Below are 26562 nucleotides of genomic sequence, written 5' to 3'. Positions count from 1 at the left end.
AACACAGGGCCAGGCGGTGGTGGCGCACGCCTTTAATCCCAGCACTTGGGAAGCAGAGGCAGGCCGATTTCTGAGTTCAAGGCCAGCCTGGTCTACAGAGTGAGTTCCAGGACAGCCAGGGCTATACAGAGAAACCCTGTCTCGAAAAAAACCAAAAACAAAACAAAACAAAAAAACCAACACTGACAGGTCTTCGTCTTCAGGACTGGCAATGAAGATCCAGGGGACTATTTCATACATGCCCTTATTTTACGTAGAGAGACTATCTATCAACTGGGATGTGAGCAGGCACCTACTTAAGTATATATATCTTCCCCAGGGACCTTCTGTTCAGTGCCACCTGTGTCCCAGTGACCTCAAAGGAGCTGGCAGATTTTCAGAACAACATTCTAGGTCACATTGTGGAAAAAACGTGTGCATATATCTTAACCCTGATTGGAGGAAGAGCAGGTACAGCAAGAGAGGCTGCACAATCACCCTCAGGGCAGGCTGCAGGGAGAAGTGGGTCCTTGGTCCCTCCTATCAACTCCCCAAAGGTCTGTGTCTCTCTGTCTCTTTCCCCATGCTTCCCAATTCACCTCTTTCCAGAATGTTCACTTCCTAATCTTCCAGCTCTTCACTGAATCCATTACCCAGCACTGAGATTTCCTTTAAAAAAAAAAAGTCTCCAATAATTTCCATTCTGATTACATCCTGTTTCCACTGGTTTTGTAATATATTTGACCTCAGAAAGTTGGGCATTTCTTTTTTTTCTTTCTTAATTTTTTTTTTGGGGGGGGTTGGTTTTTCGAGACAGGGTTTCTCTGTGTAGCCCTAGCTGTCCTGGAACTCACTCTGTAGACCAGGCTAGCCTCGAACTCTCAAACTCAGAAATCTGCCTGCCTCTGCCTCCTAAGTGCTGGGATCAAAGGCGTGTGCCACCACCGCCTGGCTTGCTTGGGCATTTCATTCTCCTAAATGCTCATGATTTCTCTGTAGCCTTTAATCCTGGCTACTCGGAAGGCTGAGGCAAGAGGACCACCATGAATTTAAGGCCAATGTGGTCTACATAGTAAGTTCAAGGCCAGCCACAGCTACACAGTAAGACCTTGTCTCAAACGAAAAAAAAATACAATCCTCCATCACCACCACCACCACCAATAAAACATTACCAAGGGCCCAGTAAGATGAGGTAAAGGTGCTTAGTGACCAGCTTAAGGACCTGAGTTCAATCCCTGGGACCCACAAGAAGGGAGGAAAAATTGATTCCTGTAAATAGATGATTCTCTTGAGGTGTGTGTTTGGGGGGGGTGTCTCACCATGTAGCCCAAGCTAGTCTAGACCTCCATCCTGCCTGAGCCTCAAGTGAGATGATAAGTTTTCATAATCACACTCAGAACTGTCTTAACAGTTTCAGCCATCCATTCAAGGTCATTACCCTTCTTGCCCCTGTAAAGGCTTGGTTTCACGCCAGAACACTGTGCCATCTGAGATGCCTTGGACCTCAGCATTGCTCAAGGCCACACAGATTGACACAATCAAAACCAGAACCCAGGACCTTGGTTCCTGGTCTTGTCTGCCTTTAATTCATAGTCAGAATGGGTCTTTCTCTTTCTCCTTCCCTGGCCTCAAACTTGCTATGTAGGTTGACTTTGAACTCCTGATTCTCCTACCCCTACCTCCCACGAACTGGAATTACAGATGTACACCACCACTGCCCTGTTTCTGTAGTACAGGAGCTTGACCCCAGGGCTTCCAGCATGCTAGGTGAACTTTATCAAGCTTTACTCCCCACACCTTTCTCAGTTATAGAAGTTATGAGAATAATTGTACCTTTCCTTCAAGTGTTTGTAAGGAAAAATACGATAAAAACAGAGCCTCAACACACAATAGACATCTGGAAAATGACAGTGATGCCAGGTGTGGGTCACATGAATTGACAGATTTCACTGTGAAACCCAACAACGTTGCCTTCTCTGGTTCCATTCCTTAGACTTGGGACATGGATCTGAAGAGAGGCAGGTGGCCCTAGCCTGCCATCCTCTGTCACCCTGTAGCCTGGAAGGGAGTTTCCAAGCTGGGAGCTGGGTGACTCAAGTAGGTGGCAACCACTTACTCCTCTAAGAGTGTCAACAAGCACCCTCAAAAAAGCCCCACCTGGGAGGAGAGCCACACTGCCTGGGCTTTGTTTTGCTTTGTGTTGAAGCAGACAGCCTCCCATTCTTTCTGCCACTCCCTCCTCTACCGCCTCTACCAGGGAGGCTCCAGAGGAGCCGAGTGCACACTTCTGAAAACATACCTTGAAAAGACTGTGCATAATCACGTGGCAGAAGGAGGAAGTGGGGGCTGTGCTATTAAAGCATTGAAAGATAACATGAAGGGGCCGGGAAGTGACTGGAGAGCAAGAGCCCTCGGTGCACACTCGTGAGGACCTGGTATGAATACGAAGCACTCACATAAAAAGCCAGGTGTGGCGTGTCTATGTTGTTGGGGTGTGGGAGGGTGGAGGCAGGAGGATTGCTGTGGCTTAACTGGCCTAGCTCCAGGTTCAGTAAGAGACCCTGTTTCAAAGGAAGAAGGCAGATAGTGATAAATTAGGGTACATGGTGTCCTCTTTTGGACTCTAGACATGTGTGTACCCTCTCACACATATGGGCGTACAATCAGAACAACACTCACACACACGAACACACACATACACACACACACAGAGATAACATGCTAGGCCTGCACTTTTACACAATTCATCCAGTCTTTGAAGATCAAGTAGACGGATGCTCTCAGAAGTTCACACAGAGCCAGGCCAGGCTCTTACACATCGTTCCACAACATCTCACCAGCTAATAGGACACAGAACTCAGAATGCCAGCCTCAAAATGGTCTTCAGAAGTCATCAAACCCCAGTCCTATTCAAAGCAAATAACGAAACTTGCTATTGAAATATGAACAAGAGGGAAGAAAGATGACTGTCCTTTGTGGATGGAGCTGCACTTAGGGCCAGTGCAAGACTGGTTATTTTCTGGCAACTAGGACCCTGACCTTTAGATTAATACTGATTGATGCCAGTGCATCTGTGTGTGTGTCCATGTGTGAGCCTGTATGTATATTTGTGTGTGGTTGAGTGTGTGCATATGTGTGTGTATACTTGAGTATGTATATATATGGGGGCACAGAGGTGTATGGGGGCCAGAGGTCAACCTGGGTGTCATTGCTCAGGAGACTTCCGCCTTGTATTGTGAGACAAGGTCTCTTACTAGGACCTGTGGCTCACCCATTACGCTGGGCTGGTGCTGGGAAGCCCTGGGGATGTGCTCGTCTCTAACTCCCCGGTGCTGGGACTACAAGTGTGTATCACTACACTCAGGTGTTTTTTTAATGTGGGCTTTGGGGGTCAAACTCAAGTCCTTCACATTACTGACTGAGGTATCCCATCACCCCTTCTTTACTTTTTCGAGCCAGGGTTTCATGTAGCCCAGGTTGACCTCAAAATCATTGTATAGTGAGGGAAAACATTCAATTTCTGGTTTTCATGCCTCCCTGTCCTGAGTTCTGGGATGCAGCCCCACATCTCCTTCCTACTCTCCTGGGGACCTAGCCGCTTTGTGTGTGATAGGCAAGCGCTCTGCCTACTGAGCTAAGGTTCATTCCCAGGCTGGAAACAGAATGTTGAATCAAAGAAGTAGGAGCCTTATTGTCTTAGTTTAGAAGATGGGGAGCCTTGGCTGGGGGAGGGTGGACCTGAGAGGCCAGGGTGGGAGTACTTAGCAATCCTGGATCTCTTCCTGGATCCTTAGCCTGAGGCAACCTTGGAATATAAAACCCTTCCTGGATTCTAGGTACTTTTTGCTCTTGGGTGTGTGCTTATCAAAAAGAGAGATTTGGGTGACAGTTAACTGAGATAAGAATGTCAAACACATGACCCTGCCTGAAATGGGACTAGAGTGCTGGTGGTGATTACAGAGGGTTCTGGTCTACCCTGCTCGAGAACTGGGATTCGATCCCTAGTACCTCAGAGAACCGCATGTGATGGCACACATTTGTAATTCCCATACTCAAGAGGTGCAGGCTAGAGGATCAGAAACTCAAGGTCAGATTCAGCTCCATAGGGAATTTGGGGCTAGCCTGGGACACATGAGACCCAGCCAGAAGAAAGAAAAAAGGAAAGGAAAAGATGAAATGTCAGCTGAGGATAGTGATGACTGCTCCAATATCCAGTTCTACGGAGGCAGAAGTAGGAGGACCAAGAACCCAGGGCCAGCCTAGACTACATGAGACTCTGTCTCAAAACAACACCCCCCCATCAAATCATACACAAACAAACAAAGTCACTAAATGAACTGAGTCTGTAGTCCCAGCTCCCCTCAGCCTAAAAAGACATAATACTATCTACCTTCATAAGCTATGAAGGCCACAATTCTTTTGTGTGTGTTCATTCAGCATCTTTTACATTTATTTATTTATTTATTTATTTATTTATTTATTTATTTATTTATTTATTTCAAGTATGTATAGTGTGTGTGTGTCCCCAGCACATGCCACAGCACATGTATGGAGCTCAGAGAACAGTTTGCAGGAGCCCTTTCTCTCCTACTACATAAGTCCCAGGGATTAAACTCAGGATGTCAGACTTAGCCACAAGTGGCTTTACCCACTGAGCCACCTCTGCATCCCTCAGTCATCCTCTCAAGGGGAATGAAATCAATTGCATTCACAACTTGCCCTCTTCCCAGGATACCTCCCATTCTGGAAATTAAGGTGCCAGTCTTGAAGTCTGGCCTCTGATTCTGGCCCTGCCACTCTCTCCTGGTCTGTAACCTAGCTTTCTAAGCAAGAAAGCTTATGGAGACAATAGCAGTGCCCGTTTGTGGCACACACAGAGAGAAACGGCCCTAGTGATAGGAAGCATGGTAATTATGGTCTGGGGCAGCAGAGAGTGTGGATCTTCCTTTCCTGAAGGGAATCTCAGGCCTACAGCTGGGGCTCACTTTGCCTGGATCTCACTGAGCGCTGTCTGAGGAGCTGACCTCAGGCCACGGCTGCTGGCTTCTTCTCCAGCCTCATTCTCCTCTTTCTCCTTCCCAGCTCCTTCTCCTGTGTCTCTAACCTGCCTGCCATTCTCTGGTTTCTAGGATACCACTTGAGGAGAAAAAAGGACAATGACACCAGGGAAATTCCCAGCTCGTCACATACTGGCCCTGCCAGGCCCCTCCCACAGTCTCAAGGAGTCCTGGGTCTCTCCTTCTCCAGCTTCTCTCCCTCTGGCCCGCCTGACTCCAGGTCAGAGTATCAAGCTGGCTTTAGACTGGGATCCTAGCTTGTTCCTCGTCATCTTCCTGGAAGTGGGAAGAGATTAGCCCCTAAGGGAGGCAGACCCACAGGACCAGAACATTTCCCAATCCTGGGAAGCCCTACCAGGCCCCGAGAGCAGTTCTCTCTCCATCCACCCCATACCTTCTCGTGTCTTCATTCCTCCCTCATTCTGCAGCCCAGAGGTCACCGTCTAAAGTCAGACCCAACCTCTGGCCCTTACCTCCGCTAGCCAGGGACTTCCCTAGGCTGACCCTCTGACCGGCTTCGGAAAAACTGGACTGCTTGTGATCAAAAAAGAAGTCACCACCATCTGCCAGCCCTTGGCCCACTCCCAGGGCCTCAAGTTCTCGGTGAAAGGTTCACCCTCAGAAGAAGCCAGTGGGACTAGGAGCAAAGAAGTCCAGAGACAGGGGAGGGGTTCCTCCATTCCAGTGCTGAGGAGGGGCACAAAAGCTATTGTGTCCCCCAGGGAGCAAGATGAGTTTCCACCTACCTTCCTTGTTTGGGTTTAGACTTCCAAACTGCCCAACTCATCCTACACCATCCCCTTCAAAAGTCACATTCACACGGAGACAGACACCCAGACCATCCACAAATATCAACACTCCCATGGACCAATATGTACCTGCTCCTGTGAGCCTGACACAGACGTAAGCATGTCCTCTCACACACAGAAAATACGTGAATGAGAAAGAGAAAAGTCTCCCTCACCCCTCAGAGAGAGGAAGAGTACAGAAAGAAGTCTCTCTGTTCTTCCCTTCGGAAAAATTGCAGACATTTGGAGAGAAGATTGGTCTGAACAAGTATAAGGAAGAGAGAGAGAGGTCAGAGGGCAAAGGAGGCTCAGCGAAGAGCAGAGGCACAGAATTCAAGGCCCTAGGTGGGCCCACCAAGCTGGGCTGGAGAGCAAAAGACCCCAGCTAGCAGAGAAGAGGAGGCGAAGCAGCTATTGACACACAGCTGGGAAGGTCTGGTGGCCTTGGCATCACCATGTGATGCTCCTGTAACCTACGCTGTCACATCTACCTTCAGCCCAGGTCACTCACCCGAGGAAGCACGAGAAGATCTGAAGATGTGCCCAGTGAGTGTGGCAATGCGTCCCTGTGTCCCTGTGAGAGCTGCTGGGCTTTCTGAGCTTCTGCAGGAAGGAGGGCTGGGCGGAGCTGACTCTGAGGCAGGAGGGGAATTCCCCCATGATGGAGAAGCCAGCCACCAGGCAGCCCCACAAGGCCGAGCTGAGGCCCCATCCCGCCCTCTGGCAGAGCAGAGGGCCCTTTGCCAGCCTCCACCTGTTGCTTCCCAGGCTGCCTGTCACTTGTGGTAGATTCCAGGAAGGGGAGGGGGCTCTAGAGAAGAACTGAGTGCCTGCTGGTTCCTGAGCTGGGCTGGGGAATAAAGCAAAGGCAAGCACAAGGGCACAGGCCACCTGGCTGCCCTGCTGGGATGTCCTGGAGCTCTATGCTTCCACTTTTGTTCAAAGTGGGGGATTCCAGTGTGCACGTGCTTGAGGAAATCTCCAGGCATCCTGCTCACGTCCTCCTGCCTTCTTCCTGCCTCATCTCTTCCCATGTATCCTTTCCAGAGGAGGAAAGGTTTCTCAGTCTCCCAAATACTGTGTCTCATTTGGATGTGGAGTCACACCTGGAGTCTCACAACCCATTCTAAACCTGTGGGCTGCAGTCTGAGCACTCCACTTCCTCCTGAGCCTTGTGCGATGGTTATTCTCTATGATCAACTTCACTGGATTTAGAAGTCCCAAGGAGATACACCTGGGGTGTGCCTGTGTGGCCTTTTCCAGAGAGGTTTTCCAAAAGAGGAAAAACCCATCTTAAATGTGGACAGCACTGTCCAGAGGGCCTGGGGTTCCAGACTGAATGAAAAGGGGGATCAGGAGAAGGTTGACCAAGCACTATTTTCTACTTTCTTTGCTTCCCGATCCACCAGATGTGAACAAGCAGCTGAGTGCACCTGCCGCCCCAGCCTGGAGCCACTCCCACACTGCCAGGCCTTTCTACCAGAGTAGGCCGTGTCACCTCAAACTGGGAGCCAACAAAAGTCCCTCCTCCAGATGCTGCTTGTCAGTCTTTTGTCACAACAATGAATACTAACACATGCAGGTGTTACCCATCTCGCTCACCCTCACACCCATGGCAAAGAGGGAAACTGAGTCCTGCTCTGTCTGCTTTCTGCAGCTGTACCAGAAGCCAAAGATGCTTTTCAGACATCCCTTGCAAACCACTGACTATATACATAAGGTCACCCACCGCCATTCACTACCTGCCACAAAAATGCTTGAGAGGATAGGAAGAGGTCACCTGGGTGAGAGAGACTTTCTTGATTATTCCTAGTTCAAGACTGTCCTATCCAGTTGAGTGACCGTTATCCACATATGGTGGATCAAATGTAAATTAATTAAACTTAAATAAAAGCAATAATTGAAGAGCTGAGGAGATAGCTCAGTGGGTAAAGTGTTTACTGCACAGCATATTGACCTGATTCTGAACCCCAGCACCCGAATTAAAAAGTCTGGGGTGGTACATACACATCCCAGTGCTGGGGAGGCAGAGACAGGATCTCTGGGATTTCTGGGTCAGTCAGTTTAGCTAATGACACACACACACACACACACACACACACACACACACACACACACACACACTCAGTTCCTTAGTAGTAGCATTAGGCACATTTCATTGTGATGTATAGCCAGGATGATGGCTAATCCTACATGTGTGACTTGAGGTTACAGGTGTGTACTTTGAGCCCTTGAAGATGGCCAGTGCCATGAGGAAGAGGGTATGATGTAGAAAAGAGTATTAGACTAGGAGTCAGGAAACCCCTAACTTAATTTACCCAAAAGTCATTTCTCCTGTCTGGTCTTCAGTTTCTGGACACTACATGGGCCTGCAAGTCTTTCTATCCCCTGCATCATTACAGAGGGTGCTGTTGAATGGCACTGTTCTGGAGGCTGTAGCATATGATCAGATAGTTACAGTGAATTTTGGAAAAGATGTGTTTTGTCAGGAAAAAATTGCAGGGAGCTGTAGGTACCAGGACAAATGTCTAGTTGGGATTTGGGAGCCTTGGAGGTCTTCCTGCAGGAAGTGACTTCTCCGCTGAGACTTGAAAGAAATCAAGCAAAAGCACAAGGAAGAGGGTTCACCACAAAGGGAATGAAATACGTACAGAGAAGTGTCTGCACAAAATACTGGCAACCGCTCTTCCCAAGTGTGACATGGAGTTTGAAGAAGGGAGAACTGACGATATAGGCACAGAGGTTGCACATAGCCCATGTGGAAGGCTGGGCATAGGGAGGGTGAGCTGGGACAGAATTTGCTGAATTCTCTTCTCAATGGCTTCTGTGAACTTGAGATTGGGATTGCCCAGGGAAGGATGGAAGAGCCTCTTGATCATTGCATCACTTTGCAGCAGGAAGTGAAGGCCAGACAGAGGAAGTGACTTCTCCCTGAGTAACGTGGGACCTTCCAGACTCTTAGTCCAGTGCTCAATCCCACATCATACTCTACACACCAGACACTGTTACTAGTGTCTCCTTCCCCCACTCAAGGGAGCGTCACATAGTCCAGGCTGACCTTCAACTCCCTATGAGCCAAGGGTGGCCTTGGCTCCTGATCTTCTTACTCCACCTCCCAAGAGCTGGGATTCCAGGATCGTGCCACCATGTCCAGCTTTAGATTCTTTTAAATGAGTTATGCCATGTTCCTATGTAAGAAATCATTCATTATGCTCCATTTCTAATATGAGGTGCATTGAAAGCTCGTTAATGACCCACAGATCACTCATAGCCCTAAACTCCTGTCTTCCCTAAGTAGCTGGACACTATCCTAGGTTTGGAAAGTTACAAGCAGGGTCCTCTGCTACAGGACCCTGACCACATATCAGGAAAGGAGGGAACTACGTGAGATAAAGTTCTGGGTCCTGAACCAGCAGGATAGGGGATTTAGAGAGGGGACAAGACTAGCTACAGGAAAGATTGTGCTTCCTTGAAGAACTCAGCCTGTGAGGAATTCAGGGGGCAGAGAAATGTGATCGGGAATATAAAAACCACTGTTTTGGCCGGGCGGTGGTGGCGCACGCCTTTAATCCCAGCACTTGGGAGGCAGAAGCAGGCGGATTTCTGAGTTCAAGGCCAGCCTGGTCTACAGAGTGAGTTCCAGGACAGCCAGGGCTATACAGAGAAACCCTGTCTCAAAAAACAAAAAACAAAAAACAAAAAAAAAAAACTCAAAAAACAAACAAACAACCAAAAATCCAAAAAAAAAAAAAAAAAACCCACTGTTTTGCACCACATTGTCATGCTAGCCAACTTCCTCCCACCCCTTTCTTCAAGCTGGTTCCAGACTTTGCAAGCTAAAAAGAAACAAACAAACAAACAACAACTGCCTCAGTTTCACTACTCTGAACATTCTCTGTTACGATTTATTTGTGTATATGTATGTGAGTGTTCTATCTGCATGTATGCCTGAAGGCCAGAAGAGGGCATCAGATCTCAGTATAAATGGTATAAGCCACCATGTGGTTGCTGGGAACTGAACTCAGGACGTCTGGAAGAGCAGATGGTGCTCTTAACCCCTGAGCCACCTCTCCAGCCCAACGATTCTTGTTATGAAGTGATGAGCCTTGTTTCTCAAACACCTACTAAGAACTCTGGTAAGAAGCCTTCTGAGGCTTCTAAAGGCACCCACTCATATGAGGCTCAACACTCCAGCGTAGTTAGTATCCATGGATTCTGTACCTGTGGATTCAAATAAATTCAAATGAAAACTATGCAGGAAAAAAAATTTGCTTCTCTGCTGCACATGTGCAGGTTTGTGCGTCATCACTCCCACCACAGTGCTGTGTGAGAACCTTTTACCTAACGTTAATAGTGTACTAGGTATAATCAGTCACTCAGGGTAGTTTGGTATCCAGGAGGATGTGTGTGGTGGATAATGAGCAAACACTGTGCTTCCCTGGATTTTAATAACTGAGCAGGTAACTAATCCCCCGTGGACACCAAGGGCTGCCTATAATGTCTCCTCTCCTAACTGGGAGATAGGACGTGATAGAACTCAAAAGACAGATGAGGGCCCGGAGAAACGCTCCCCAGTTAAAAGCAGATGCCATTCTTACCAAGGACTCATATTCAGTTCTCAGTGTCCACTCACATGTTGTGTCTCACAACCACTGCAACTCCAGCTCCTAGGATCCAACAACACTCTCCCTTAGCCTCCCTGGGCACCTGTGCTCAAGTGCACAGACCACACACTACACACATAACTAATAACAAAAATATCCAGGTGTGGTAGTACCCACTTTTAATCTCAGCACTCAGGAGGTAGGGGCAGTTAGATCTCTGTGAGTTCCAGGCCAGTCAACCCTGCCTAGTGAGGCCCTGCCTCAAAATGACAGACATACATACAGACAGACAGCAGGTTATATTCAATAAACCCAGTTTGAGTATATAAGACACTCGCACAGGGTCTTTTGTTGAGTGCTTGGTACCCAGTGGTGCTATTTTAGAAGATTCTGAAAATCTGAGGGGGCGGAGCCTAGTTGGAGGAAGTAGATCACTTCCCGGTGTGACTTTGAAAGTCAAACCTGGTCCATCTGTCCATCTGTCCTGTGGCTCCCTCCTCCACCCCCACCTCAGTGCCTGCTTCCAGTCTGCTATGAGGTGAACTGCCTCCTCCACATGCTTTTCCCTCCAGGATGCCCTGCTTCATCACAGGCCCAGAACTAACAGAGTCAAGGACTATGAACTAAAATTTCTAAAATCAGCCGGGCATAGAGGTGCGTGCCTTTAATCCCAGTACTTGGGAGGCAGAGGCAGGTAGATCTCCGAGTTCAAGGCTAGCCTGGTCTACAGAGTGAGTTCCAGGCATAGCCAGGGCTACACAGAGAAACTGTCTCAAAAAAACCAAACCAAACCAAACCAAACCAAACCAAACCAAAAATCTCTGAAATCACCTTCAAAACGAAATCCTTCTTCCCTTAAGTTGCTCATGTCAGGTATGAGGAAAAAAATAACACAGAAAATTAATACCAAAAGAGAGTGGATTTGTGCTATAACCTTAAGTGTGATTCTTAAACCTTTGGAAGAATTCAGGAGAGGTCAGAGATGTAGGCTAAAGAAAGCCTAAGATGCTATTAGCAGAGCTGAATGAATAATTCTGGTGAAGCTCGGAAACCCAGAATACTAATGGGAACACAGTGAGGGCCAGGCTCATGAGGTATCAGACAGGAATTAGGCCTCTGTGGTGGACTAGATTAGAGGCCATTGTAGAAGTATTATTTATTATCTTGTGGTACTGATCATTTCTAATACTTACTGCCCCTGTCTCCTAACCTGGGCCTATTCCTGGAAGCTTCTAGCCTCCATACAATTTTACCTAGGCCTATAATGTTCTGAGTCTCTGAGACTTGCTGCTGAATAAGTTCAGCCTTTCTAGCTCCTTCTAAGTTCTTGTGGCTGGTTCAACTCAGCTGTTCTGATTCAAACTCTTCTCCCTCAGGAGAGGTGGGTGTATCCTAGTCTGTCAAATCTTTGTCTGATTTGTCCCTTTCTCTGCCACTCAATTAGGCATCACTTTCAAACATGAGTGCTTCCTTCTACAAACTAACTTTACCTTCATTGTTTGGGATTAAAGGCTGAGCCACAACACAACAGAAAATAGGTTGTTCCCCCCCCCCCCAGTAAATTTAATACAATCTTGCAGTTCACTTTGTGATTCTGCAACAGGGAATTCATATAACATCTGGAAAAGAACTTTTCTACATTTTACCTGAGACTTTGAATGAGACTTAGTATAAAGATGATGGGTTAATTCATGATCTGATCGAGCTCAGCATTCAGGCTATGGTGCAGTTATTGACAGGTGCTTTTAGTCAGGTTTGTGGTGACAGATAGGGCAGAAAGACTTTTTGTTGTCGTTTTTGTTTTTTTGAGACAGGGTTTCTCTGTGTAGCCCTGGCTGTCCTCTGCCTCCCAAGTGCTGGGGTTAAAGGCGTGCGCCACCACTGCCCGGCCAGAAAGACTTTTAAAGCTTGTAGTTTAGACAGAAAAACTCATGTTAAGTTGGAGTTAAGAAAGTTGTTGTTTCTGAAGAGATAGGCACCATTAAAAAGATCTAGCTGACATGCCAGGCAGTGGTGGTGCACGTCTTTAATCCCAGCACTTGGCAGGCAGTGGCAGGCGGATCTCTGAGATCAGGACCAGCCTGGTCTACAGAGTGAGTTCCAGGGACAGTCAGGGCTACATAGGGAAACCTTGTCTCAAAAACCAAATAAACAAACAAATAAAAAAAAAGAGCTAGACACTTTGTACTGGGATACTAGGAAAGGAGCCTTGAGGGTATCTCAGCTGTTGTCCAGACTCCTTTTATCCCAGACTGGGATTGTAAAAGAGTAATACCTATGAAAGATTTCTTTTCCTTCATAGGAGAGCACTTCCCAGGCACCTAGCTAACACACGGTGGCCTACTCTTTGTATATTGGAAGTATGTAATGTTCTCTTTCGTTCTCTATGGGCTCATCGCTAAGAGTTTGCCTTGCGTTCCTAAATTTGTATTTGAACTTCAAATAATGCTGGGATTAGTAAAACTGTAGGGACTCTTGGAGACAGAATGGATGTAGTGTGTGTTGTGAGATGAGGTGGTATTAGTTTTGGGGTTATAGTTTAAGTATCTAATGTCCCCACAGGCTCATGTATTGAGTGTTTGCTTGGTCGTCGGTCCTGTTGAAAGCTCCTGAAAGACAAAGCTACTCCTGCTACTAGGACTGACCCTGGCATTAGGTAGGTGTCTGGGCCCTTCCAGAAACCCACTGAAACAGACTCTGCAGGGTAGAGGCCTAGAAGGTGAATTTTTTTTTTTTATTCTAGTAGTAAGTTGATTTTTTAAATATGATGCTAGGAGTCACCTTAGGGATTAGGAGGGTTTGAGAGACCCACGCTCTCTGAGATGAGTTTTCAAATCTCAAAGTGAGAATTGTCTGTTTATACATAGGTATTCAATTTGAGACGAACTAGAGTTTTAGGAAGTTTCCTAGAGGAAGAAAACCTTGGTTGAGGATTTGCCTCCATTGAACAGGTCTATGGGGCATGTCTGTGGGGCATTCTCTTGATTGAAGATTGATGTGGGAAGACTAGGCTCGTTGTGGATGGTGCCACACTCGGGCAGGTGGTTTTGGGTGGTACAAGAAAACAAAGTATCACACCACGAGGAACAAGCCAGAAAGCAGCACTTCTCCGTGTTCTTTGCTTCAGTTTCTGTCCCTAGGCTCTTGCCCTGACTTTCCTCAATGAGGGACTGTGATCAATCAGAGTATGTAAGCCAAATAAACCCTTTCCTCTCTGAGTTTCTTCTGGTCAGTGTTTTGTCACAACAATCAAGAACCAAACTGAGTCAAGCAGCCATACAGCTGTGGAGAACAAGAGTGTCTTTTTGCTTGGTGAAGTCACCCAAGCATTAGATCCAAAGCATTGAAAAGACCTAAAGCAGCAGTGGGTAGGGGAGTGCCATGCGGTTCCAAGTCCCATTTATACTCAATAGTGATGGAGAACATACTGCCCCGAAGGGGAACTGTTACCTTGTTGGGTTGGCTCTCATTTACATAAAGAACAGGTCTGTCTCCTAAGTTAAGATCCTAAGTAGCCCAGGCTGGCCCAAAAACTCACTATGTAGTGGGAGACGATCTTGAATTTGTGATCCAATCCTCTTGCCTACAGGGGCTGGGGTTTCAGGCATGCACCATCATGCCCAGTTTTTTTTTTTTTTTTCCATATCCAAGTTTGTGCAGTGTTGGGGATGGGACTCAGGGCCTTGTGCTGGAGAGGCAAGCACTGTACCAGCTGAACTGCATCTGTAATCCTAATGAGAATTGTTGAGGTTGGAAATGAGCTGATTCAGTAGGTGCCTTAGAGAGATGAAGACTGCATCTGGTGTGTCTTGAGAAGGAAGTCTGGCTAGGGACAGCGCCACCACTGGAGATCACAGAGTATGCCTCCCTACACTGGAAGCTGCAAGCAAACTTCCAGACTCTGAACAGATGGACAGATATCCAAATCCAAGTTCAGTCTGCGTGCACCTGTGAACCTGCTACGTGTCAGATCAACAGTTGTGCCTGACTCACCCATGACTGAGCCAGTCTCTGTCCCTCCTCCCCTAAAAGGTTTCTTGTCTTTTTAGAAACCTAGGACTAGTATATGTGCACACATAGATCATAATGGGGCTGAGTCCGTAAAGGAGGTGATTGGCTGGGGGTCCTCAGCTTCAGTGTTCTCTCAGATTATCTGGACCTGTGGTTTGGGGGGAGTTAATCAGCAACTCTCTTTCATTGCTCTCTCTATGTCTTTGTCTCCCTAGTCTCTCTCTGTCTGTCCCCCAACCCCCCCCCCACCCCACAGAGACAGGGTCTCTTGTATCCCAGGTTGGTTTTGAATTCTCTGCATAGCCAAAATGACTTTCAACTCCTGGTCCTCCTGTCTTGACATCTCAATTGCCCGATTGCAGGTGTGTGAATCACTTGGTTTAGGAAGTGCTGGGATCTAGCCAAAGGCTTCATGAGTGCTGAGTAGCCTATGAACCGAGCCACACCCCCAGCTCTGAAAGCACCCCTTTAATTGTTTACTCTGATGCAGGAGTCCCAGAAACTCGTGGTATCCTGATCTCCCCATCTTTGTTCACTTTTTGCACATGGGAAGGACCGTCTCAGGTCGAGGTCAGAGACCGGATATACAAAGGAAAAACTAAAACTCAAAGTCACGTCGAGGAAATGGGGTATGTGTAATCCTGTCGGGATTTGAAAACTGGGATTCAGGGATGAGTTTTGCAAAGTGGTGCTTTCCAAGGAAACAGACACAAAGGGGGTGTGTTGAAAGATGTTTTGTTAAAGGAGGAGGATCCAAGAACAGATGTCGCAAGGCTGTGCTGTCAAAGGAAGTGGCTTCTTAGCCCATCAGGACCGTAGCAAAGATTCAAAGTGATCTTTACCAACGTTTTCACTGGGCAGAAGGGCTGAGGCTGATGAAGGGCAAGGTGAGGACCCAGGGAGAGGCACAGAGCTGCTGAGTTGCTGGGGCGTCTATCCCTACTCCTTCCGTTTTCTTCTCAAGTGTGTAGTACCTTGGTATTTTTGCTCCCGGTCCTTGGGGCATGTTCCAAGGTCAAAGACTGAGACTAAATCTGTGTAGGGGGGACCTACACCTGCCAGATGGCAGGGGCTGCAGCCTGAGGGTGGCTGGGGTACATCGGAGAGGAAGGAGCAGTGCGATGAGGTGGCCTAACCTCAGAAAGGAAGCCTAGTGACTGGGGAAATTCCCCAGTGAGGTCTCATGTCTATGTAAATAACCAGCTGGTATTCGCCTGGACTTCAGAATGGGAGAGAGAGAAGAAGAGAGGGACTCCTGGGAAAGTTGGAGAGGGTATTCAGGGAGCCTCAATATCCCTAGGGGGTCCAGCACCCTGCTAGGCTCTTTGGAAAGCTTCATCTCAATGTCTTTGTAGCATCATCCCTGGGTCAAAGACTAGGGAGCCTGAGGCTCATTCAGTGAGCCTAAGATAAAGTATATCCTGCTTCCATGGAGACCATGGGAAAAGCGGCCATGATGATGATCATAAAGATAAATTTGCTGACGAAGGTGACAGAGAGGAGGCTGGAGCCTGAGAAGCCTTAGCAGTTTCATTTTGGGTTTTCATCTCACTCACTGGGGAATTTTATCTTGGGAACAGCCCAAAGGCATGAGGCAGGTAGTGAGTGACCTTGACTCACCTTGGGCAAATCCCAGCATGCTGTGTTTTATAGGCCCTGTGGGAGCTGTCAAAGACTGGGGCTGTCAACCCCTCCTGGAACACTTCTGACAGTGTCTACAGTGGGAACATCTCTCTGGTCTCTGTAAATCTCTCACCTAGGGTCTTAGGCCTCCTCGGGGAGGGAAACTCTACCCAGGTCTCCACTCATTTCTTAGGTTTGGGCCCACACACCACCTAGTTCCCCAGGGTGCTGGCCTAGTAAGTCAGAGAGCAATCAATCCCCAGCTATTGGGCACCACAGGGAGCCTAAGTGTCTCTCCGTAGAACTTGCAAACAATCAGGCAGATTCCTGGGACCAGAAGCTGTACGTGGTTCACTAAGATGGTGCAGCACGTAAAGGGTGGATGAGTGAGCCAGTGTGTGTGTGCTCGTGTGCGTGTACATGTGCGTGTGTGTTTGGAGGGCTGGGCTAGGTGTTTCCCATGTGGCCAGGGATGATGTACTTCTGGTGTGCTTGTGGGCCTAATCAATTCGTTTTTAATGTGGTCAACGATGCACTACTTCTGAGCATTCCAGCAGGTTCTGTCTTCTCACAGGCTGCGTGCTAAGGGACAGTATGCATCTGACTCTGGCTCTCTTTGGTCTGTCCCTGGGGGCATGGCTGGCAGTGATCTGGCTTTCTGTATGACCTATGGGGATTGGGACTTGGGTATATATGGGAAAGTGGGGGAACGGAGTGTCCCTTTCCTCTTCCCCTGTTTTTTTCGGGCTCTTCCAGGTCAAAGTCCAGGGCTCTTTTGCTGGGTGCCAGGGAGGGGTTTTTACTCTAGCTGGCAGCATAGCTGACAGATGGTGATAGCTGAGAGGAAGGGGTGGGACCATCCACGGGAGGAAATGCATGTGCCGGAAGCTTCTGAGAACAGCTGGGCCTGGGGGAGGGGCCCACTGCCTGATAGTTGGGACTTGTCCTTACACAGGTTGTGGTATGACCTCTATAAGGACTCTAGCCTCACAGTCTGCCTTCAAAATGCCCACAATGCCCCCCGATCCTGGCCTCTCCTGCCCACCTCATTCCACAACCCTGACCCACCTCTAGGTTCCAGGTAGTGATTCCTGGTTTCCCCTCTGTGAATTCTAGCACATGTGTCTTTCTCTCTTCTCCTCACCCCTCCCTCTCATTTGCCTTCCCCCTCCACTCCAACCTCCCCCCCCCCTTTGGAGACAGGGTTTGTAACTTCAATCTCTTCCCTTCTTACTTGAGCAAGAAGCTCTTGCTGAATATGGAGCTCACTGATTCAGCTAGACTAGCCGGCCAGGGATGCTCCGGCCTCCATCCCCAACCCTCTCATTGCCACACCAGGCTTTTCTGTCTGTCTGTCTGTCTTTTTAATGTGGGTGCTGGGGACCCAAACTCAGGTCCTCATGCTAGTGTGGCAAGCACTTCACTGACTGAAGCATCTCTCCAATCCTGGACCTTGAACCCAGGTCTGCCTGCAACTTCCTGGGGCTTGAACCCAGGCCTTTGGTGAGTTCTAGGCGGACATTCTAACAACTGACCTACACCGCTGATCTCTGGTAATACTTTTTCTCCACTTAGCTCTCTGAGGGTGGGTTGCAGTGTAGCGCAGTGGTTCTCAACCTTCCTAATGCTGTGACCCTTTAATACAGTTTCCTCATGTTGTGGTGATTCCTCCTCCCCCAACCATAAAATTATTTTTATGTTGGTATTTCATAACTGTAATTTTGCTACTGTTATGAGTCTGAATCGTGATGTAAATATCTTTGGAGATAAGAGGTTTGTTAAAGGGGTCTCGGACCACAGGTTGAGAACCACTGGTGTAGGGAGGGACTCCAGAGACACCAGGAGTTGTTGAGGCTCCCTCAATTATTAGCAGTGAAGAGCTGATGTCACTGAGTTGGTCTTCTGGCATGGACGGTACTCTCGGAGATGTATACACATTGGCTTAACTTCACAACTCTGAGGTAGACACACCTTTGCTGCCCCCCTTCCCTGAGAGAAGGAAATTCACTACTGTTAATAGCTGACTGGGACTTGAACCGGTGCCTGCAGCCCAAGATGGAAGCTGAGGTATGGCTAGAATTTTCCTGTGGCCTCCCTCCATGTGAAATGAGGAAGTTTTCTCTGGCAGTCCTGCAGTGATACAATCTTCGGGCAAGCTATCCTACCAATCAGAACCTTAACTCAGTTGCCTTATTGGAGGTGAGTCCTGCAAAGGAAGCAATGGCTACTGGGGCAAAGTTTCTCCAGTGGGATTTGTTGTGGTTTCAACTCTGGCCCCAATTGGGACAAGAAAACATCAGGAATTTCAAAACAGCCAACAGCTACCTCACTGTTGTCTGTTAGCAGAAGTGTGAGCATATACTGGGCTCTGCTTTGGTCAGGGCAAGCCCCTCCCCAGCTGCCACTTCCTTCATGTGTTTTTCCTTTTGGTCCCAAAGACCATAGCTTCCACCAAAAACCTTTCCTGAAGGGATAGTGAATGGTCTAGGGATGTAGGCATGTCAGTTAGCTGGTAGAGTGCTTGCCTGGCAGGCACAAAGCTTTGGGTTCCAGCCCTGGCATGCCATAAACCACATATGGTGGTACTCACCTGCGCTTGGGAGGCAGAGGCAGGAGGGTGGAGCGTTGAAGGTCATCTTTAGTTACATACAGAGTTTGAGGCTAGCCTGTGCTATGTGAAACCCTATTTTAAAAACAAATGGGCAAGTAAGACCACACTTATGCCTCTTGCAGAGGACCTGGATTTGATTCCCCATACACAGTAACTTCAGCTTTAAGGGATCCAATGTCCTCTCTGGTCTCTGTAGGTCCGAGGCACACACATACATGTAGGCACTCCCTCAACACATAAAATAAAAACAAACAACAACAACAACAACAACAACAAAAAAAGAGCAATGAGGATCTGGAGGGGAGATGACTCCAGCCTTGAGCCCATCTCAGAGGGTGACCCACCCAGATGCTGGAGGGTACGGTGTTGATTAGGACCCTAATCTACCAGGGACTGTGGAGTTCCCACTCTAACCTATGATGGCCAAGTACTTCCTTTCTGTTTGAGTGATGGTCACCTCATCTGTCACTGAGGGAGGTGAGAATTTCTGAGGCCCCTTTCAGCACCTAGAACCTTAAAGCCATCCTCCCCGTCTCCCGCTTTGAGACAGGGGTGGTTTGAATTGTTGTTATTCTCCTTTAAATTTAACCTCCATCTCTTTTGTGCCTTGAACTTGGGGCCAGGAGAGCAACCGCTGATGCTCTCATGGAGAGGATCAGACAGAAGAGGCATTCACTGATGCCCTGTAAGGATTAGAACCATCACCATTCATAGCTCCAGCACCTACCACACAGCAGGTATGGGTAAGTACACGCTCATGAATGAATGAATGATGAATTAATGAACAAGCTGCTTCAGATTCATAATGGCTGACTTCTGTACAACAGGAATCCAAGAATAGCTTGTGAGTGTTGGTGGTTCATGCCTGCAATCCACCGCTCAGAAGCAGAGGCAGGAGGATCAGGTTACCTCTGTCTCCATAGCAAGTTTGAGGTCAGCCTGGGCTACATCATGAGACCCAGACTCAATAGAAAGAAAGGAAGGAAGGAATGAAAGGAAGGGAGAAAGAAAGAAAGAAAGAAAGAAAAGGTATGGCTTGTTCTCCAAGCACAAGGATAGTTCCCTCACCCCACCAGCCTTAAAGACTTTCCTGGAACCTAGGAAAAACCCTGACATTTCAGGCCCTCCAGGACTGGAAGTAACCCTGCCCCCTCATTTCTGTCCCAATGATCTCAGCCCTATAAACCCTGAAGCCCTCCCTCCCTCCTGTGAGCAATCAGTTGAAGACCATTCACTTCATCTGGAGACAGAAGGGAAAATGAATGCAGAGGAGTCTGAAACGTGCCTTCCTCAACATAAACACCGGGCTTAGTTGTTTTCATTCCTGATCCCCACAGCACTATTTGTGATTAGCTCTCGGGGCCTCCTCTCATCCATCAAGTCCGTCCAACCCTTCTCTATACAAATGGGGAAACTGAAACCCAGTGAAGTCAGTGAATAACACCTGCAAGGTCCCCCAGTAAGGGAATGACCAGACCTAGAATCTCCCAACTGTCTACACGGACAGCTTTTACCATAAATAAGTGCAGTAATATGGATGGGCCAGCTGAGGGGGCGGGGCCAAGCCCTCTGCCCAAATGGACAGCCTCCTATCACAGGCCCTGGAAAAATCTCAGATCCAAAGGCAGAGCAGTACAACAGAAGTCCACGTATAGCTTGTGGGAGTTGGTGGTCCACACCTGCAGTCCACCACTCAGAAGCCAAGGCAGGAGGATCAGGTTATCTCTGTCTCCATAGCAAGTGGCTGTGGGAAGATGGACAGAGAAGCTGCCTCATGGGTCACCTCCACTCACCTCTGCAGAAGACAATCTACTGGTTGCGTTGTGCCCTTGAGGAGATCAGAGAAGAAGTGCGGGGTTGGTTGTAATGGGGGTCCAGGCAGTAAGGATAGGGGAACCTGAGCCACAGGGAGGCTGGGACTTTCCAGGCTTGGGGCAGGTTCCCTAGAAGCAGGAGGAGGTAAAGACAGAACTCACTCATAAGCAGGTGAAACACTTAGCCTTAAAGAGAAATTTAGGTTGCATACAGTCAGAGGCTCTTGTTGCAAATGACTGCATGCCTCTGGTTTTTCTTTTGTGTGTGTGAGGGAGTAGTGAACATGTGCGGAGGTGTCATTCCTGAGGAGCCATCCAACTTATTTTTACTGGGATTATAAATACATAGGTTTTTGGTTTTGAGTGTTTGCTCTCACACAGGATCTTATCATAGATCCCTGCTTGGCCTGAACTCAATATATAGACCAAGCTGGCCTTGAACTCACTGAGATCTGCTTGCCTCCTTGCCTCCTTAGTGCCGAGATTAAAGGAGTGTGTCACCACGCCTGGCCTGTATGGGTTCTGGAGATTGAGTTCAGGTTCTCATGCTTGTACAGTTCAAGGGGTTGAGCTGCCCACTCAGTCTAGAAGGTCAGTGTTAGAAGCTATTGTGGTGTCTTGTTTTGTAGATACAAAAACTGAGTCTAGAGAAGGGAAGGGATGGGCCCGAGGTCTGAGGCCAAGGGTTTCATAGATACAAAATGAAAGCTGGATGTGGAAATTCCTAGCTCGGTATTTTTATCAGATTGGATGGTGACAGCCGGGGAAGATCACCCCTCTATCAAATTAATCTATCATCTCTATTCTCCCAGAATGCTTGCCTGGCATTGGGTACCACACAGCCCACCCTCCAACGCATACAGATTACTCATTTCGTAGACAGAGGTTTGGTATGTTTTGAGATGTGACAAAGCTCAAGTCAGGCAGGGATTATGTGGAGGGATGGAAGCCAGGGTGGGCGGAGGAGGAGACAGAAGGGGAGCAGGGTTGAATGCAATATATGGCTGTGGTTCACCAGCCACTTAGCCATGAGCGGGAGGGATAACAGAAGGGACCACCCGGGACCCTCAATGGCTAGAGAGCACCCCAGCTGGATGACAGTCCAACTCCACCCCTTGCTTCTTCCTTAGTCTCTGAAGCTGGAACAATGGCTTGGTCAGGTCACGGTGGTGCAGTTGGCCACTGCTTGGCAGGGGGAGCCCATCCAAGGGCAGGAGCGTTAGTCTTCTCCGCCACAGAGAGCTAGCAAAGCCCTCATGAAGTCTCCAGAGGTGTCACCCTGGCAAGGCAGAGAGAAAGCAGAGTAAGAAAACCGTAATTCTGGTGTAAACATTCCAGCATCCTGGTAGCCATTGGCCTAGACATGACACTCAGCATCTCAGACACCGACACAGCTGCTGTATCAAGGCCAGAAAGACCTCTCTAGATACATTGTGACCCCCAGGAGTCTGCCCTTTGGGTCCAACCCTGCTGAGCTGCCTACATCAATGCCTCTCTTCCTTTTGGGGACAGTTCAGACCCTGTCTGCCATCTCAGCTCCTCATGTACAGCCAGCCCTGCAGCTTCCACAGAAGGGCATGAGGCCTCCATCTTGCCCTAGGAAGCTAGACATGTTCTTGGCCCGTGGTGTCCACTGTTATGTGGCCACCATCAGGGAGAGAGCCACTGAACCAAGGTCCAGGCCAGCTGCAAAGCTGATAAGCATTGCTTAGTCTGATACATCCAAAGAGTCTGTCTGTAGTCTAGCGAGGGAGCGAGACTCTCCCCAGAAGTGCATATCTCCATTTATCTCCGTTTAGAAGGAGCTTCTATTACTTATAATGTTTTTTGGTTTTGGACACAAGGTCTCATGTAGCCCAGGTTGGCCTCCAACTTACTAATTAGTCACCGTGACCTCGACTGACCTCTACTTTTGATACCTGGTTACTTGGAAAATTCTGAGCTGGGACTATAGCTCAGTAGTAGTGTGCTCACTTGGGATGTGTGAGGCTACAGCTTCAATTCAGAAGGAGGTGGAGGCAGGAGGATGGCAAGTTCAATCTCAGCTTGGGATATTCAGTGAGTTTAAGGCTAGCTTAGGCTACACAGTGAATTTAAGGCCAGACTGGGCCACTGAGTGACCCTGTCTCAAAATAGGAGATGTCTTTTTTCCTCTTTTTCTTTTTTCTTCTCTTCCTTCCTTCCTTCCTTCCTTCCTTCCTTCCTTTTTCTTTTTCTTTTTTCTTTTTTTTTTTTTTTTTGAGACAGAGCTTTTCTGTGTTGCCTGGCTATCCTGGAACTCACTCTGTAGACTAGGCTGGCCTCAAACTATTTCTGCCTCCCATGTGCCATCACCACCCAGCTAAATAAGTATTTCTTAAGAAGGGTTGGTGTTCAGCTGGGCGGTGGTGGCGCACGCCTTTAATCCCAGCACTTGGGAGGCAGAGGCAGGCAGATTTCTGAGTTCAAGGCCAACCTGGTCTACAGAGTGAGTTCCAGGACAACAAGGGCTGCACAGAGAAACCCTGTCTTGAAAAACAACAACAACAACAAAAAACCCAGCAACAACAAAAAAAGAAGGGTTGGTGTTATGGCTCCAGGGTAGAGTGAATACTTAGCATGTTGTTTCAGTCTCCACTACCAATAAGTAAAACAATGAATATTGTATTGTGTTCTTTTTTTGGTTTTGTTTTGTTTTTTGTTTTTCGAGACAGTGTTTCTCCGTGTAGCCCTGGCTGTCCTGGAACTCACTCTGTAGACCAGGCTAGCCTCGAACTCAGAAATCCACCTGCCTCTGCCTCCCAAGTGCTGGGATTAAAGGTGTGCGCCACCACCGCCCAGCTGTATTGTGCTCTTTTAAAAAGGTCAATTTTCACTTGGGAGGCAGAGGCAGGCACTTGGGAGGCAGAGACAGGAGGATTTCTGAGTTTGAAGCCAGCCTGGTCTACGGAGTGAGTTCCAGGACAGCCAGGGCTATACAGAGAAACCCTGTCTCAAAAAAAAAAAAAAAAAAAAAAGAGGAAAAAAAAAGAAGAAAAAAAGGTCAATTTTGTGCTATGTAAACTAAATAGTATGGTTGGCACCACAGTTAGTGCTGGTAACCTGTTACCACCTCACCAGCCTGTAGACTACACGACAATAAAATTACAAAAAGTAAAAGCCTGGGGCTGGAAAGATGGCTTGGTTGTTAAGAATGACGGCTGTTATTGCAGATCTATCTGGGTCTGATGACCAGAACTCACAACCATCACACCAAGGTTCTAGGGGATCTGACTCCCTCCTCTGGCCTTGATGGGCACCAGATGTGCATATATGCAAGCAAAGAAGCAAAACAACCATACACAGAAAATAAAAATAAAAAGTAAAACCAGACAATTGTTTCTAAATGAGAAATTGTGAGGGGCTGGGTGGCAGTAACACATGTCTTTAATCCCAGCACTCAGAAGGCAGAGTCAATCTGCGGCCAGCCTGGTCTATAGAGTGAGTTACACAGAGAAACTCTGTCTCGAAAAACCAAGAAACTAAAACCAACCAATCAAACAAACCCCAGAGATAAAAACAAAACAAAACCCATGAGGGGCTCACGAGAGGTGGCTCAGCAGTTAAGAGCACTGGCTGCTTTTGTAGAGGACCCAGGTTTGGTTCCCAGAAACCCACATGGCAACTCACAACTGTCTGTAACTCTAGTTCCAGGGGATCTGTTACTTTCTTCTGAACTCTGTGGGTACCAGGCATGCACCAGACATTCATGTGGGCAAACACACATATACATAAAATAAAAGAGATATTTTCATAGCAAAACCAATGAGGCAGGTCCCCTTTCACTCAGCATTAGCAGGTAATCCAAGAGCAGCCGCTTCCTTACTTCAATGGCTTGGTGTAGAGACTTGTCATACTTCTCAATGAATTCCCTCCGGATGTTGAGCAGATCTATCTCACTCCGGGATACCATCACCCTGGTGAGGGTCTTCTCATCTGTGCCAGCACCCTGGTAGAGACAAGAAGGAGAGATGCATGGAGCAGGAGTGGAAGGCAGAGCTAGGTCATGTTATGGCAAATATCCATCTGCCTGTCTCTTCTGCCTTCCCAGACCAGGCAGCTATCCCATTACTGTCTTCCACAGACACTGTCAACCAAACTCCCATGTGCTGAGGACTGGGCAGACATAATCCTGTATGAACTGAGCAGGCCCTGCTAAAACTCATATCCAGCTGGTACCTTATGTAGCCTGGGAGCAGAGTTTTTGCCTTGTGGTTTGGATGACGTAGCCTCCCCCCCAAATTCATGCATTGAAGGCTTGGTCCCCAGTGCAGTGTTCAGAGCTAGAGGTTTGGGAAAGCGGATCTTAAGGTTTCTGACTTTCTCGATGGTTAGTACATTGATGTATGTACAATCTGATGGCATTGCTAGGACGTGTGGAAGGTGAAGGCCTAGCTGGAGGAAGGGAGGTGGGGTGTCAGAGGATATACTCTGTCCCTGGTCCCTTCTTCCCTCTCTGCTCCAGGCCATCTGGAAGCTAGCAGCATGCCCTGCCACACCCACCCTGCCATGACATTCTGTATCACCACAGGCCGGAGAAATGGATCAGGAGGCCATGGACTGAAGGCTCTGAAACTATGAGCCCAAATCCATTCTTTCCTCTTTTAGATTGATTTTTTTTCCCATCCCAGATATCGTATCACAGAGGTGAAAGCTAATTATTGCATTGTAATGAGTTAAAATGAAGTCATGTTGGATTAGGGCCCTAAACCCACTGGGTGGCTCTAAGAAGTGCAGGGACACAGGCACACATGTGAACATAAAGGCAGAGGCTGGAGTGACGCAGCCAAACCCAAGACATACAAGGGGTTCCTGGCATCCTCTGGGAGGCAGGAGAGGGATGGCAGGGAAGGAGTCAAACTTGCCAATGCCTTGATTTTAGAATGATGAGAGATTGTTGTCATTTAGTTTGCGGAAACTTGTTATTGAAGTCCTAGGGAACTAACACAGGATCTGGAATCTGTGAGCACCAGGGCCCTCTCTTCTCTCCCTCCAGCTCTGTCACTTATTGGGTGTGTAGACATGGGCCAAGTTTAACTGTCCTATGCCACTCTTTGTTCTTCTATGAAATAAAGGGGCTACCAAGGGCCCGTAGAACTGCCATGGGTCATCTGTGGTCAGAGAGGTGGACACAAGGCTCAGGGCTTAGTACACAGTGAGTTCTCAAGCATCTGGGTGGATCATTCATCGATATAGGGATCAGCCTGTGCACAGCATCTTGTGTGTTGATATCTCTGTTCACTCCCACCAGATGTCAACAGCAATACTCTTTTAAGTTTTGGCAACCAGAGAAATCTGTCTGGATATCATGAATATCCCTGGGGGGAGGGGAGGGCATAAAATCACCCTTGATTGAGAAAGACTATGTTTGGGCTCAAAGCAGATGCTCATAAACAAAGTGGGGTAAAGAGCAGCCTGAAGTCTTCATCTGGGGGCGCGTGCACATCTGTGCCTGTAGGTTTGGGAAAGCCAGTACTCAGAAGCAGGTCAGATGCCATACCTTCATGGACTTGTATAGTTTGTCGGCAAAGAAGAGAGGCTTATTCTTGACACTCTGAACTGTAGGAGAGAGGAGAGAGAGACAGGGCATCTGGTCAGAGGCTGTGTGCTCAGACCCTGGGCAGGGCTTTCCCCTATTACAGTCACCAGCCTTCCAACCTACTTACTATCACCAACCTACTAGATGTGTGGGTCATTGCTAGTCTTCCATGCTTACCCCCCTCCACAAAGCTCCTTCCTTTTCTCCTCCCCTTGTCCACCTCTCTTTCTGTCATGAACTGAATCTCTCCTGCAGTGAAGGAGCTTGCAGCTGACCGAGGTCAGCAGAATGTTTAACTGAGATGTAAGCCCTAACAGATGCCTAACAGATACAGGCCTGTCAATTTTGAGGGCATTAAGAACTCGTGAGAAGCCGGGCGGTGGTGGCGCACGCCTTTAATCCCAGCACTTGGGAGGCAGAGGCAGGTGGATTTCTGAGTTCAAGGCCAGTCTGGTCTACAGAGTGAGTTCCAGGACAGCCAGGGCTATACAGAGAAACCCTGTCTCGAAAAACCTAAA

The 26562-nt window shown here is 48.1% G+C and overlaps 2 protein-coding genes across 4 annotated transcripts in view; both read right to left on the bottom strand.

Moving 5' to 3' along the window:
• Nucleotides 1-6421, bottom strand: part of Tnip1 (TNFAIP3 interacting protein 1) — a 56644-nt gene extending 50223 nt beyond the window's left edge. The window contains exon 1 of one of the 2 annotated variants that reach the window (XM_028775845.1): nt 6336-6421. The gene's annotated coding sequence lies outside the window, so the exon portion shown is untranslated. The remainder of the gene's footprint in view (nt 1-6335) is intronic. The other variant, XM_028775842.1, reaches the window with a different exon arrangement.
• A 14937-nt stretch (nt 6422-21358) lies between these two features.
• Anxa6 (annexin A6) overlaps nt 21359-26562 on the bottom strand; it is a 54225-nt gene continuing 49021 nt past the window's right edge. For both annotated transcript variants that reach the window (XM_028775853.1, XM_028775854.1), the window contains 3 exons: nt 26006-26064; nt 24332-24454; nt 21359-21766 (listed from right to left, as the gene is read on the bottom strand). In XM_028775853.1, the coding sequence (XP_028631686.1) occupies nt 21707-21766; nt 24332-24454; nt 26006-26064 (242 nt within the window). In that variant the 3' untranslated portion in view covers nt 21359-21706. The remainder of the gene's footprint in view (nt 21767-24331; nt 24455-26005; nt 26065-26562) is intronic.

The sequence above is a fragment of the Grammomys surdaster genome, unplaced genomic scaffold (genome assembly GCF_004785775.1).
Source record: "Grammomys surdaster isolate TR1022 unplaced genomic scaffold, NIH_TR_1.0 262, whole genome shotgun sequence".
Taxonomy (NCBI): domain Eukaryota; kingdom Metazoa; phylum Chordata; class Mammalia; order Rodentia; family Muridae; genus Grammomys; species Grammomys surdaster.
The sequence above is the reverse complement of the archived record's forward strand: the minus strand, read 5'-3'. Positions and strand labels throughout refer to the sequence as shown.